General features: G+C 54.8%; 4 protein-coding genes across 4 annotated transcripts; 2 read left to right on the plus strand and 2 right to left on the minus strand.

The window, feature by feature from the left end:
* Positions 1–318: 318 nt before the first annotated feature.
* CYME_CMO203C (hypothetical protein) lies at positions 319–3,105 on the plus strand (the record flags this gene model as incomplete). The annotated part of the gene is made up of 1 exon (XM_005537535.1): positions 319–3,105. The coding sequence occupies one exon, from the start codon at positions 319–321 to the stop codon at positions 3,103–3,105; it is 2,787 nt and encodes a 928-aa protein (XP_005537592.1).
* A 420-nt stretch (positions 3,106–3,525) lies between these two features.
* On the minus strand, positions 3,526–5,700 carry CYME_CMO204C (similar to retinoblastoma binding protein 2; the record flags this gene model as incomplete). The annotated part of the gene is made up of 1 exon (XM_005537536.1): positions 3,526–5,700. The coding sequence occupies one exon, from the start codon at positions 5,698–5,700 to the stop codon at positions 3,526–3,528; it is 2,175 nt and encodes a 724-aa protein (XP_005537593.1).
* A 2,654-nt stretch (positions 5,701–8,354) lies between these two features.
* On the plus strand, positions 8,355–8,738 carry CYME_CMO205C (hypothetical protein; the record flags this gene model as incomplete). Its single annotated transcript, XM_005537537.1, has 1 exon — positions 8,355–8,738. One exon carries the CDS (start codon positions 8,355–8,357, stop codon positions 8,736–8,738), a length of 384 nt encoding a protein of 127 aa, XP_005537594.1.
* Positions 8,739–10,550: 1,812 nt separating this feature from the next.
* CYME_CMO206C (similar to ribosomal RNA processing exonuclease RRP41) lies at positions 10,551–11,492 on the minus strand (the record flags this gene model as incomplete). The annotated part of the gene is made up of 1 exon (XM_005537538.1): positions 10,551–11,492. One exon carries the CDS (start codon positions 11,490–11,492, stop codon positions 10,551–10,553), a length of 942 nt encoding a protein of 313 aa, XP_005537595.1.
* Positions 11,493–14,525: the final 3,033 nt, after the last annotated feature.

Raw genomic sequence — 14,525 nt, forward strand, 5'->3', positions numbered from 1 at the left:
TTTCCGACATTGATGTGAAAAGCGCGTACCGTTCCGTTCTTTCTTGCCCAGATATCGGTGACGATGCGTCCATAAGATGACACCCGTAGAGACCAGATACGATCACAATATCCGGTTGGCATGGGCCCCCACATCTCGCACAAACGCCCCCTGATGTTACTGGGTCGTTCTTTGAGCGCTGCAGCGCTGACGACCGGCTCCACCCGGAAACCGGCATTGCCTCTTTGCCGATGTTTATCGTTCGTGTGAGACGCTCTTCCAAAAAGCCGTAGGTGTTCTGGACACGCGTCCCAGCCTAACACGCGATTTTGATAGAGAATGGAGCGGTTGCTGACCGCCATTTCAAGATTGAAGCTGGGCACGCATCCCCAGGTCAGTTCGGTGGCTGACCACCAGCTGAAGTCTTCGGCAGCGGCGCTTTCGCGGACGCTATGCAGTACCAGTGACGGTACGCGCCTTTTCTTGCTTGGGGCAGACGGCGGGCTCTGGCTGACGAATGCCGAGGAACTGTGGCGTTCTGCACAGCGGCTCGGCGAAGAGTCGCGAACGGAGTTCTTCGTGAGCAGCTCTGGAACGCTGGGGACTCCCGTACACTTGACTCCAGCGTTACGCTTCAAGCCGATCGCTTGCGCGCTTTCGAGCTCGGATCGATTTCTTGCTCTTTATGACGAGGAGTTTTGCGCGGTTGTGGACCTCCAAACAGTGCCGAGTTCGCAGACTTGGCTGGATCAAATAGCCCCCGCACCTGTGACTGCACCCGCTGTGCTACTAGGTAGTCGAACTAGTCAGAGGGCTGCTTTCACGCTACGAAGCATTCGCCAGGTAAGTTGGCATCCCTGGAGTGATGGACGCCTCGCTATCCTCTACGATGATGGCATGCTGGAGCTTTACGATACCTTGGAAGCTACGCTACCGGAGCAGACCTTGCGCATTCGCTTGCCGCTGTCGGGGAGTGAAGCACCTGCCGCAACAGGCGTCGAAGACACCACTGTTGCATCAGTCAGTATCCAGAACGTCTCTGGTGCGCTGGAGCAAACCGCAGGACAGCGCACATTGGTCAAAACTGAAGCTCCAGCGGCATTCGCTTTCGGCCCATTAACGGAACCATCGGAATATCCTTGGGAGCTTGTCACGCTGTATTTGTTGCGAGAGTCTGATGGAGCGCTGTTTATTCTCTGTCCGTTTGCTCCTACTGGACTGCGCTTGCCCGCAGTGTGGGTAGAAGCTGTTCATGGTCAGCTGGAGACTGGAGCGCTCGCGGATACAGCAACTTCTTCGGCAGCAGACGCGACCACATGGGCCGAACTACAGATGCGTTTACGACGAGAATGGCTGGCACTCTGCACCAGTCGGCAAGCTCGTATGGATCTCGAGAGCCACCGCGCAGACTCCGAAAAAGCGCCTCCCGTATATCGTTTGCTTCGACCTCCACGCACCTTTAACATGCAATGGACGCCGCTTCTGCAGGGCCCGGTCCATATCGAGCATGATGCTGCAACAGCAGCGAGTCATTGGGCACCCGCGTGCGGCATCCAGGTTCTTCCGAGCCCGCTAGGTCCGCTCCTGCTCCGTACCTGGTGGCACGGTGTTCTAGACGTGCTTGTCACTATGGAAAAGGTGGAACCTGTCTGGGCCCCGTCGTCAGAGTGTTCAGAACAGCTGCCCGCAGAGGAGGATGTTGCGCCATCGCTGCTTCTCTATGAGCGCATCTTCACGGGCGCTCCCTGTGCTCATTCGATCGTTGGCGAGAGCCCCACAGGGCTCTCCACGTCCTGTGCAGCAAACGATGAGCATTTACCACTTCCATGGGTGTCACCTGCGCAGACAGTGCCCCGTCTGCAACGCAGTGTGCTGCTCATACGCAGCCACCAGGGCGTCTCGGCCCTCTATTTGACGTGGCTGGATATGATCAGCCACGTGCTTTCCCCGAGAAGTTGGCCGTCTAGCTCGCTTTTCCATTCCGAACCGGATTCCAATGACGAGTTTATGGAAAGTGAGCAGCTTGAACAGCTGTTGGAGCAGTTGCCATGCTCCACGCTTGTGCAGTCGCTGGCGTCAGAGGCGGCTCCGCTGGGCCTCGCAGAGCTGCGCCTCCCCAGTACAGTGACACTTGTGAATGGCCCAGCCGCGAACCTGCTGCTTGCAATGGATGCTGATGGAGAGCACTTGCGAGCAGCGGCATTGCACTGGTGGCGCTTACCGAGCGTGGGCGCGAGCCTCCGTTTCCCGCGCTCTTCCATGACTACGCGGGAACTCGAATACACGGATCTGGTGCACGCATGTTCGCCGGCGGTGAAAGCAGGAGCAGCAGCAGCATCAACAACAACAACAACAACAGTAGCGACGAAAATACGTTCAGCATCGGGGCTAACGCCTTTGGAGCAAAAGCTCACGCAGGTATTCGGTTCCCTGGTGCCATGGCACACGTCCGGAGTCAGTCATGCTGCAGCGACAGGCGACGCGCAAGAACTTTGGGAACAGACGCGAACGCTCGTTCTCCTTTGGCAGATGATACAGACGATTATCCAGCCGCTGCGACTTTTCTATGCACAAACGCTATCATCGACTATAGAACAGCTTCCTCTGAGACTGGAAACGAACGCACGTCAGTACAGCTACCTCCAACACCGCCTAGAAATGCTGCAAAGTCGAGCAAGAGACTTGGATCATCGCATTCGTATCCTGGCGACAGGAATGAATGAAAATCTCCAAAAGCGCGCTGCAGGTCTATCGGAGCTGCTGCTGCATCGGAAACCTATGATCACTCCGCTGGAGCGCCAGTGTTTTCGCCAGCTCGAGCGCTATCGCGAACGCCTCTGCGAGTTCCAGCAGCGCCTTACGCAGTTACAACGGCAGGCTGCAGCGGCGCGGCAATCAGGAAGCAGGGCGCTGCCCGAGCTTGATATCAGGGAAGACTGGTCGCTGTTACGAAAAACCCAACAGCGTGAGATTCGTCAAGCTATCGAAGAGAACACCCGTCGTTTGGAACGGCTTTGCCAGGTTTCGCAGGAAACACGAGCGTCGATCGAGCGACTTGTGCATATGCACGACATGCGGTTCTCGTCGTTAACGGGAACGTGCAAAGACGACACTCGGATTCTCTAGCAGTGCTTTATGTAAGTTGCAGATGCGAGCGGGGAAGGCACGCACCAAGCGAGCAAGTGGGTAAACCCTGCGCTTCCGTTTGCCGCGGACGCGAGTTCTTAGACGACTCCACCGGTGTTCGCGTCGAGCCGCTCTCGAAGAAATTTCTACGCCCTGAAAAGCTCCGTATAGATGAAGCGCCGGCCCTATGCTTATCCAGCTGGGGGTCGCTTCCATGCAGCACTGCTCACGACAGTGCCTGCTCACCGCTGAGTGGCCATGCGTGACCAGCACCGAAGGCGTCCCAAATTTTATGTGTTCACGGTTGGTGAAGCACAGAGAAGTGACCTCGGAACTTGCTATCGTGGATGAGTTGTCCGTGATGCTTTCGTGAGCATAATCGTGATCTGCGGCTCGAAAATCATGGATAGGTGCGTTCTGCTACCGCCAAGCCGACAACGAATCATCGCATGCGCGGAAAATCGTGGTTGACTCGTTCCAATAACGTAGAAGACGACCAAGCAGTCTCGCTGGTGGCAGATGACTGACCACCAACATGGGTAACTGTTGATGTTGCTGTTGACGCGCGGGCGCATCCTCCTGGTCGACAGGATCAGAGTGCTGGTCGTAAGGCCGGCATGCTTCGCGCTGACACTCAGTTCGGGGCGGCATCAGCACTCCCGAAGCAAATTCCGCGTGACACGGAACCATGAGATGTTCTTCACAGCGAATACCCTTGACGAGATTGCCTTCGAACTCCAAACACTCAAGACAGATGGCGAAATTGATGCCACAAGCTGCTCTGCATACACTACAGAACAGCGTCGAAACACAGATTGCCTCTTGCCACCAGCTGTGCCCTGCGACAAGTCGATCGATTGCCATTCGCGGAAATCGCCAAACCTGCGCATTGGCTAGGGTATTCGTCACGCTATTCCAAGCCCGCTGTCGCGTGGTCGTCCACGAGCGATGCAGGCGTTCAAGGCGCAACTTTCGTCGCCAGTGATGCAGCACAGCTGCAGCCTCCAAGCACGCTGCACTGGAACGAATCCAGTACACGAGAAAGCAACTTGCAGGATTGTCTGCTCGGCATTTTAGAGTCTGCTCTCGCCGAAACAGTTCAATGAGAAGCAGGTTGGCACGAACACAGGGACACAGCGCTTGCCGCAGCAGACTGCGTTCCCGATTGCTCCAAAGCGCAGCACCCGCCTGATTCAGCGCAGCCAGCATCTGCACAAATCCAAGTAACACGTCATTCACGGTTCCTGTTTTCTGGAGCGCACGTTCCCAGCCGATGGCTCTGCGGCTGAAAGCAAGCCACTCCAGTGGTGCCCAGTTGACTGCCTCTGCCACATTCCAGCCACAATTGAAACCGCAGTGATAGGCTCGCGGCATGGTCAGCACGATTTGACCCGGTACTTGCACTGCACGATACACGGGAATGCCGTGCTGAGCCAATGACGCCGGCGATATCAACAGCGACTTGCTCGTTAGAGCCCAGGGCAGGGTGTGCGGGGTGCGCAGCGCCCCCGAGCACGAAGCGTTGGCCCCGCTCAAGGACGCCGCGCTCCAGCGCTCCATGATCAGGTGCTCGACACGATCCGCGAAACTTGCTGGTATCGCGTACCAAACTTTGGGTTCACCGAACCAGAGCATCGATAACGAGCACAGATGCATATCCTCGACGTGTAAACCGAAACGAGTGAACAACCCCCCCAAATACGCCATAGGTACGTTGATCCCTCCTGCTCGTGGCCAAAAGCGCAACAGGGAGAGAGGTTTCAGGGGTACTGCCTGCCCCCCGGGCGACGTACCCGCGCCTGTGCATCCCTCGCAACTTGTTGCCTGATGATGGTGGCGATGATAATGCAGGCCCTGCGGTAACCATGGTGGAAGTTCAGTGTCGCTGACACTACCCGAGAGGCCAACAATATCTATTGCGTACTGGACAGAGCGAGGATGACCTGCAAAGCCGTGCTCCAGCGCTTCCCAGAAACAAGCCTCGAGCCATTGCACCCGTTCGGGGATGATACTTTTCTGCCACTTCAGTCTGGTTTCTAGTGGGATGCTCTTCGTTTCTGGCTCGCTCGTTGCGGGGAGCGAAGCACGCGCGTGCGTCTGCAGCCAATCCACGAGCTGGGCATCGAGTGCTCGCACTTGATCGCGAAACGCTGCTGCACTCATGGAGCGATTGCTCTCGGGAAAGCAGGGCCAACCAGCGTTAGACCATGTTCGACGGACTCTTTTCTGCGGTGAACGTTGGCTACGCTCGCTGGGTGCGAACTGCGGGAAGCGTTGCACGCGAGGCTGCACCATGGTCTGATGCAGCGCCTCGGTAAGCTCCATTTCGGAGACGCCGTATTTTTCCAGACAAGCCGGTGGAATCGAAAGCACCACGATACCGTGGCTTTCCCATTCGGTGAAAGAACGATGGACATAATTCACAAAGTTTTCGAGGTCCTGCGGTGACGGGCGATAGACCGGTGCGTCTGCAGCAAACGCCGCGGGGGCTGCTCGTTCGCTATGCGCTCCAGATGCAATAGAATGCTCTTTTTCAGCATAAACACCAGATTGGGCATCGTCTGCTATACTTTGGTGAACGTTCTGCTGAGGCATGGCGGCTGGTGCTGCTGTCGCTGATACGACTGCAGGAGGCCGTTAGCGAGCAGGCGAGCGCCGGTCTCAGCAGGTCGCTGTGTTGACGGCAACGCGTTTCTTGCCCCGTTCAAATATGAAAGCCGCTATCCAGCACCTTTCAGGTGCACAAACTCTTCATCAAACTCGCATAAAGTTCAGTATACTGGAACTGGAAACTCCGTTGCGGCACGTTGCGTCTGGTACGAACGGCCCAAGGCGTGCAACGCTGCTTCGATTCCGTTGCCATGGGGTGGCGATCGCTCGCCACGTCGCGCTCTTGTAGGCTCGTATCCAATGAACGTGTCACTCTGAACTGATCGCACTGATCTTGCTTTTCGATTTTGTTTCCGAACCTTTTCCTAGACGTAAAGCATCGCTATTCGGAGTACGTCAATACGGGCTTATGGATTCATGTGTAGTTATAGGGAGTCATGGTCGTCATTTACGAATGGCTTCTTTGGATCTCTGCTGCTGGAAATGATGAACACAACAGAATCAAGATGATCCGCAACGTACCCCTACAAGAGTTCGTGAAATACCTGAGATCACTATCAGATTTTAATGTACAAGCGTCCAGTCTGCTCCTTTCCGTACGGGTATGGCATGTTCAAATCATGCATTTTCCAAGTTCCTCTTTCGTTCTGTTTCAAGGCATCTCTTGGACGCTGCAATTCGGGTCGCCTTATTGACGAGAAAACATCCACGATATCGTATCTTGACAGCATTCGCACCTGCTTACGCCGAAATGTGAGTCAACTTCTGACGCTAAATAATCGATCCGGCTCGAAGGATAAATCTGGGTACCTTCGTGGTCATCGATGAAATGGCCTCCAACAGCACTTGGGTATCTCTCAAGGCAGATGCTGCCCGGTGCTTCCATCTCTTCTGTTTGCCTGGAAATGCGCGTCGGGCCCGGACATGAGTCATCGGAGCGAGCGCGTCGAGTGCAGCGTACGTCACTGCCTTGCACAAAGGGAACCTAGAAGCATCGACATTGCTCGACGTGCTCCCCGGCCTGGATATTCCTTCCCGTGCTGTGTTTCATCACGGGCAACGCCATGCCCTGCACATCCTCTACCGAACCGTGTTGCGTGCGCTCGCAAGTGCAGCCGACCGAGTACTTGCCGAACGTAGCGATTAGAGGAGGCCGCAGAACGCGGGGTGCGGCACCAGACGCCGATGCAGAAAGCGCGCCCAACCTATCGTCAGGCACCCGTCGAGGGAATGTAACGTGCGGTAAAGTAAGCGTTTGTGGGCCACATGGCGGAACTCGGAGGAGGACCTTTTATGGACAGATGGGAACACCTGATCACAGTCAACTGCCACCACTGCCAAGGGTTCACCGAGCATGCATACAAAGGAGATGAAAAAAAACAAGCGAAATATAGATCGCAACTTCCGCCTCTGCATGAAATGCGTTGAAAACAGATCGAAGCTACGAAAACGGAGCTTGAACGCTGACATCAGCATCCTGCAACTGCTTATCACGAAGCGGGACGGAGACGAGCGACCAGCATATTTAAAGCCGGTGATCCGAGAGAATAAAACGAAGCAGTCATGGCAAAAGTTCGCACGAAGCTGATGATGACGACACACAGAGGAGACCCGGAACTTTAGTATGCATACACGAGTTACTGAACCCGTTCCATTTCTTATTCTGACATGGATGCAGGCTAGCAATATGGGAGCTACGATTCGGATTGTCCAAAGCTGGTCTGCGACGACGAGCCTGAAACAAGATATTCGGACGACAACGCCATAGGATCAAGATGTGTCAGGCGAGGATGTGGCGACGCGTCATCGATAAAATACGCTTCGTCTATTCGCGCTAGACCCACGGTTCTTTAAAAGGAGTAGCGCATATAGCTGCTTGAAAATCTTACCTAGCCTGAACTCATTCATTTGCTTTACAATATGTAACCGCTGGACCTGATATCCCTGATTCCCTAGCTATCGTGCTTCGAATGTTGCGAGCAGCTCAGCCGGCCGCTGCTCTCGTAAAAAACAGAGCAGAGCAACTGGACAAGAGCATCCTCCACCGACTGTTTACTGGTCGCTAGCTAGTGCACAGGTTGGTTTCGGCGAGTTGACGCTAGCAAGCCCGGAACGCTGCCGGCGTTGACAACTACCACGCTTGGCACTTTGACCTTAAAGAGAAGCTCCAGCCTCGCGCCCCCAGCTCCAAACCCGTTCGCTGCGCTACGCTCTGTAACCGACAAACTGGACTGCTTTAGCTGACTCGGCCGTATTCACCGTGATTTCAGGATCAGCTCTGTGTTCATCTGCTCTCTCTGCCGGCAGAAAGCCTGACTGGTATCCTCGCGCTAGACATGGGTTCAGGGCGCAGCGCACGACCATGACCTTAGAAGCGCTTCAACGATCAGCGCAGCTATCGCGGAACACCATTTTCTGACCAGGTTTTCTGGCGTGTGTTTTCGAGCCAGCTAGACATAAGGCCAAGTCTCGACAGCCACGCACCGACTCTAACGAAAGAAGTACCACCAAGGCAAGTTCATCGCGAAAGGTTCGCTAAAGACCTGCAAGGAAAACTCACACACGTAGGCGTGTCGCTGTTGCGGTACGCTGTGAGCTAGCAGCTCGCGCAGCGAGCTACGCATATCTTCAGGCTCTTGATGGCAAAGAATGTGAATGATCAAACAGAGCTCCGGATCGGACACGAGGGGAACCAACAGATAGAGGCCCTGCTCAAAGAGCGGAACGAACTCTCCGAGGCACTCGCACAGACACAGGCCCAGCTTGCTGCAGCGCTCATGCGGGTCGAGGCCGCAACTCGTGTGATAGAACGCCTCCTTCGTGAACGCCAACCACTGCCTCAGGAAGAGTCGAGCCCATCACCGTCACCTACTTTATCGAAAGAATCCGTGGGTGCGGCAGAGCCCGCGTCATCGACGACGAGTCGCGCAGGGTCCAACACCCGTGGCCGTCGTACCCGGAGCTGTGTGCGCCGCGGAGGTTCCTTCCAGGACCTACCGGAGCGCTCCGCTAAAAAGCGATGACTCTCCGAGGCCTCCAATGATTTTCCGCCACATATGGATGCAACACCATTCGCTTGAAGCGCTTCTTATGAGAGATTACGCGGATAGCTTGGTGGCGCTTTTCTTCACCAGCGGTTTCCCGCGCAATGACTTTGAGCCACAGACATCGAAATCTCCGGAAGCAGGAAGCAATGCAGAAATGCAGGTCCATCGTCCTATATGGATGGATTATATCGGCTTGCTTCCAATGATGGAGCACGATTGACGAATGCACGGATATGGATGGCAGCGCTTGAGCCGTCCCATTGTGATCCAGATCATTACCCGGAAAGATGCGCGCTGCTTTCACTGTTAATGTCGAAGCAGCGCGCTGTTTGGCACGTGGCTGCTTTCATTTTCCAAGAAGATATTCGTGGCTTGCGCTTTCGTTTTTCGAAAAACGTGCAATCCCGAAATCCGCACATGGATAAGGACCTCGAGCAGGCAATGCTGAGCGTATGCTGAAGCCATCCTCTCTTCATATGGCGACTGCAAAAGGTACGGTATTCGGCAGGTAACCAGATCGATCGAGTGCCTTGGATGAAGCGCAGCAATCCGCTGGGACACCTAGTCCAGTTTGCGCAACGCTGCAGTGATGTAGAGACTGTACATATGCAGAGATCGGGTTCTCAGTGAACAGCAACCGAGCAGTATTCACTGGCATCTCGAGCTCGTATGCAGAGCCCAGGGTCGTGTTTTGCGGGCAGCGCTTCAACCGAGCGCATGGAACGCTGCGGTGCGAGTGCTGCGACATGAATATGGTCATGGAGCAGGCGAGCTCTTCACCAGACTACGGGCATTTTTTTCCGCAAAAGGGTACATTCTGGTGGATGCTGCGGCACCATGTCACGGAAATTCGAACAGCTTTTCAGAGAGATAGGCATTCATCGTAAACGTCATTGCGCGGACTAAGTGGCGGGCGTTGTCCAGATACGTGACGAAACGCAAGGCGAGTGGGAGCTATTAATGGCAGGCAGGGCTCGAATCTCACCTTCGTGACTGAATATGGAGTCGCTGAGCGGACGTTTTGCGACGAGTTTACATGATCGCCCTTAGACGACGATGAATCAGAGATCGCCAGGTACAAGCGTTCCACCAAAGACGAAAATATCTGTGATGACGCTGCCGGATGCGCAGTGCTCTCACAAGGCCATGTGCAAGCGCTCCATAAAACAGACCCAAATCGCTGATGATCCGGTTGCATCGTCAGCGCTTCCAACAGGTAGCGTGGTCTCCGAATCAAGCCCCGATTCACCAAGATACGATGCCGAACAACAACACGTCGCTCCAGTGCCGATGCTTCAGTGGTGCTAGAGCCAACAACAAAGTCCTCAACCAATAACGCACGGGCACTTTTGCTAGTTTGTCACTTTGGGGCTAAAAGAAAAACTTGCCAGTGAAGGACTGCTTTGTCACGTGCTGTGTTCGCGTGAACAGGTTCCGGCCTTTTGGTGGAGGTCACACCACCTCCACCTGAGACGTCTACGATGCCCGTGGGTTCAGGAGATCACGACTCCGACCAAAAAAAACAGGCCGATTCAGGTCCTTCGACCCAGGACCAGCGGCCCGTCTGGCGGCGACAGCTTCACAGTTTTACGTGCGTAGCGGCAAACCGTACGCACCGGAGCCAGTCTGCGCGTTCGTGCGCCGGACGAATGGGCAACGGGTCAGACTCAGCATGACTCCAGGATAAACGGCATGAAGGTATTTCGGACATGATCTGCGTACCGAATCCGTCCCATTTCGAACCGGAGGAAGTATATACGCCCTCCAGGCGCGATGTCGTGGCACCAATCACGCTGTGAACCAAGCACTCGTTGCTGATGGCTTCTTCTCGCCAAGCTGTGCCACAAGTTGCTCGCGCAGAATGGGATACATAGCAACTGCAGCCTGTTGCGCACAGCAAAATGCCTTTGAGAAGCTCTCCGGAGCACGAATATCGTCGACTGTGCTGTCATCCCGACGTCGTTGGCTCGTGGCACCACGCCACTGCAGATCTGCAGTTAGGCCCAGATTCGGCAACAGAGCAACCCATAGACGCCCTTCGTGGGCGCTGGCTTCCTCTTCCGATGTTGGAAAAGCGATGCAGGTCTGCTCTGTGCCTGCATACCCCGGTGTCGCGTTAACGGCGACAGAGACGCCGACAAGTGCATCAACGAGCGCGACCCCGGCATCTAGACAAGCGGCCCAGGCCGCGGTTGTTGCAAGCGCAAGTTCACTGCCACCCTCCTCCAGAACCCAGATATATACCCAGAACTGTAGTCGTGGGTATTCAGTGCGAGCGATGACACACTCGAGGGAGCGCGTTAGCGCCGCTGCGAACCTTCGCTCCGTTTCGCTGAGCGTAGCGCGTCCGCGCGAGGGTGCCCAGCGCTGCTCGTCCGATTCTCCACCGGCAAACTGGAGTCCAGTGGATATCGTATCTGATTCTAGCGTCTGTATTGATAACGGGCGGCTTGAGAGCCCCTGGCGGTACTCCACGACCACGGTTGCCAGCTCAGTGTCGGTGTCGGTGCTCCCCTGGGGCGGCCGCGGTCCGAATACCGCAGCCACGACTTTTGTCTTCCCTAACTGGCAAACAGCGCTGCCCTCGGGCCTGGAAAGAACGCCCAACTGGCAGCGGAACGACTTCATCGCATACTTACGTACTTGGCACGCGTCCTTGAAGGCACGGCGAAGGCCTGGAGCGCTATGTACTTGGGCGGCGGTTGGTACAACCACGAGCATTTTTTTCATTTTTTCTCGATTTCACGAGATGTTGACATAGGCCAGCGTTCCTCGACGGTGCGCCTGATATCAGCGCGCGGTAAAGCATCCATTGATCCAACTACTTCCAGGTTCAATATTCTATACTTCATCTCGGATATACTAGTCGTCTCATACGTACTATCGTGTGCCGCGTGCCTGGCGTAATCGTCCGCGATATAGCGCCCGTACCGTCGGTGCGGATGCAGCACGGAGACAGAACGACTCTGGCGCGCCCCAGAGTGCGTCAGCTCGAGCGCGTAAACTGATACCCACTCACTGGCGCTTCTCCGGTTTTGTTGACCCGCAGACTGCAGTCGGTTTCAGTTTGTCCTGGCAAACTTCGAGACTGGAAGGCTGCCCCACGAAGATGGCTAGCATCAGCTCCGCAGGTCTTTTCTTCAGCACTGCACATCGCCTGATATTGATGGCGGTATTAAAGCCCCGGCTAGAGAATTCCATGTGTTGATTGTCGCTGGTGGAACTCATGAATGCGAGAATTGCGAGAACTCGTGCCCGCTGTGCCGTTTTCTGCTCTGTAAGCGCCACCTGCTTTTCTATCGTTGAGGCACTCCGCTGGCTTTTCTCCATCTCGAATTTCTGAAGTGTGCGCCCCAGCTCATCCCTCGGATTTTAGGTTTCTTTGAAAGCAATGAAATTGTTTATGGCCTTAGGTGAGGACCGTCCCCGAGGGAGAGCGACTGGAAGAAGAAAGACGACACGTGTCCAGGTGTCACCGTGTGCTGAACACTTCAGCGAATCACTCTGTGTAGCGATCATTATATTTCACGATAGAAATCACTCCGCTTTATTGGGTTGAATCACGCAGAGCATGTGAGAATGAAAAGCAGATCTACCCCGGAAAGAATCAGCAAAAGCCCAAACGCACGGGGGATGGTGAAACGCCACGTTGTCCAGTAGAAGGACGTCGTTAGACATCGAGGAATAGTCTTCAATGATTGGACAAAGTGCGTGCCGTCGTTTGAGCCTTCTCCACGAGCGAAACCGAGGCCACGAAATGAATCCATTGCCGCTCGAACAGAGGATGTCGTCGTTCTATTCGAGTTCGATCGTACATACAACATGCTTCCTCGCCGCGAATCCCCATGTACGCTCCGACACTTTCGTCCGAAGCAAGTCCCATTGACTGAAACAAAATACCAACATCGCTGTGCGTCATAACGATCGCGACATTCCAGGAACGCTGTCGTTGCGACCTCGGTGAAAGATGGCTGTGAATGAACGAGGACTCTTTTTTTGCGACTGTTTCCGAGTGATTTCAGGACCATACGAATAAGGTGCACCGGAACGGAAATGGCCTTGGATGCGACGATTGTCGCATTTGCTCTCCGTTACCTGTTCAAAGGATCGTTTCCCGCCATTGACATCAAGCGCGCTTTGAGAGTGTCGGTTTGTTTTTCGCGGAACGCATATCTTTCTTTCTTTCAGTGTTCCTAAACCACATGAGTACGGTCGTATGAATAACCGAAGAGGAATGCAGTCCTCCTTACATTCTTCAGTAAAGAATATATCCTAAAGGCAAATCGTGAGCAATCTATACGGCACATTGCATCGTGAGTAAACCGAATTCAGTTGTAAGGCTATACCGCATTTGGATTATACACCTCGTTCGATTCACGGATCATCATGTACCACTGCAACGGGCGGCGGTTTTCTCACCGCCACGAGAAAATGGTATCCGTGCCAAAAGACAGTCCAAAAGGATGCTTCCTTCAGATACTCGGCGCGCCTTTGTTCTACAGAGTTGTCCATGTCGCGTACTATTCCGCCTCTGTGCCGAGTCCCGCGGCCATTTTCTTGAAGAGGGATTCTGGAATAGCGCCTGGCTCTCGCACCGATGCATCGCAGCGCTGGAACAATGCCATCGGTGACGCTGTTGGACGCAGAGGTGCCCCGAGTATGCACACTGCTGCTCATATTTCTTGAGTCTGTCAGCTGTTTTAGGTGCTTCACATGTAATCTAAATGCACATCGATTGATGCGCACGCAGATGCCAGAGACACGGAAATTCGATGTTTATTCCGCGTGCGATTATGGAGCCTGTCCAGAGATCTACTGGATGCACGGGCGTTACTGGTCGGAAAATTGATGGACCCTGCTTGCGTCTGGGACACGGCCCGCAACACACTTTTCTCTGGTGTGGAACGCCCACATTTGCATGTGAGTTGTCCTTTCAGGTCCAGCGTGCGTAGCGCTCGACGCCTGGTTCATTTCATGTACAGGGGCGTCTCTGGTGGCCGCTACAGACTCCAGTGACTGCGTTAGGATGCCTCCCGGCCGCGATACGCAACCTGTTTACATCGGCGCCAGCGTCTCCAGATGAACGACATGCCGGATGCTCGGCAATCGATTCGAGTAGCGAGGTGCTTGCACGCTCTGCACGGCAACGCTCGACACTGAAGCAAGCGGTTTGCGTAGAAGTTTCCGTGCGCGCACCAGTCTCAGATAAGTGTATCCGTGGCGGCTGCTACAGTTGCTGAAGCATCGCGCACAGGAATGATGTCTCTTTGTCATGTACGACTGGAAGCGATGACTCTCAAATAACGCTCCTCTGGGACGCGGCGAACCGACAGAAACCAAGACACTTGTGTATCGCTACCAAATCGGCATCTGTTCCCACCTGGTGCGATTGTATTCTCAGGGCATCAATGACACCACACACACACACACACGAGACCAGCTCGGATGATATGGAGCCTCAGGCGGGCGCAGGTGCACCCATGATGCTGGAGAGGTCTCAGCGTCTGCTGTACGACTGCCAGCTACAGCATGCGTCCCGCAAAGGCATGACACATTCTAGACGGCGTCTGCGTCCCGAAATCGTGATCGAGTCACGCGCCCAGCTTTGCCAGCGCAGAGACCTAGTGGTCGACGTCGCTCGCGGACTGCGCGCCATCCAGCGCAGTGCACGCTCCATTTGATCCTTACATGCGTACACGGCACGTACCGTAGATCCTGCAACGCCTCGCATGCCCCATGAAATGCTTATCATAGCAGTGAGAA

This window comes from Cyanidioschyzon merolae, chromosome 15 (genome assembly GCF_000091205.1).
Source record: "Cyanidioschyzon merolae strain 10D DNA, chromosome 15, complete genome".
In the NCBI taxonomy this organism is placed as follows: Eukaryota; Rhodophyta; class Bangiophyceae; order Cyanidiales; family Cyanidiaceae; genus Cyanidioschyzon; species Cyanidioschyzon merolae.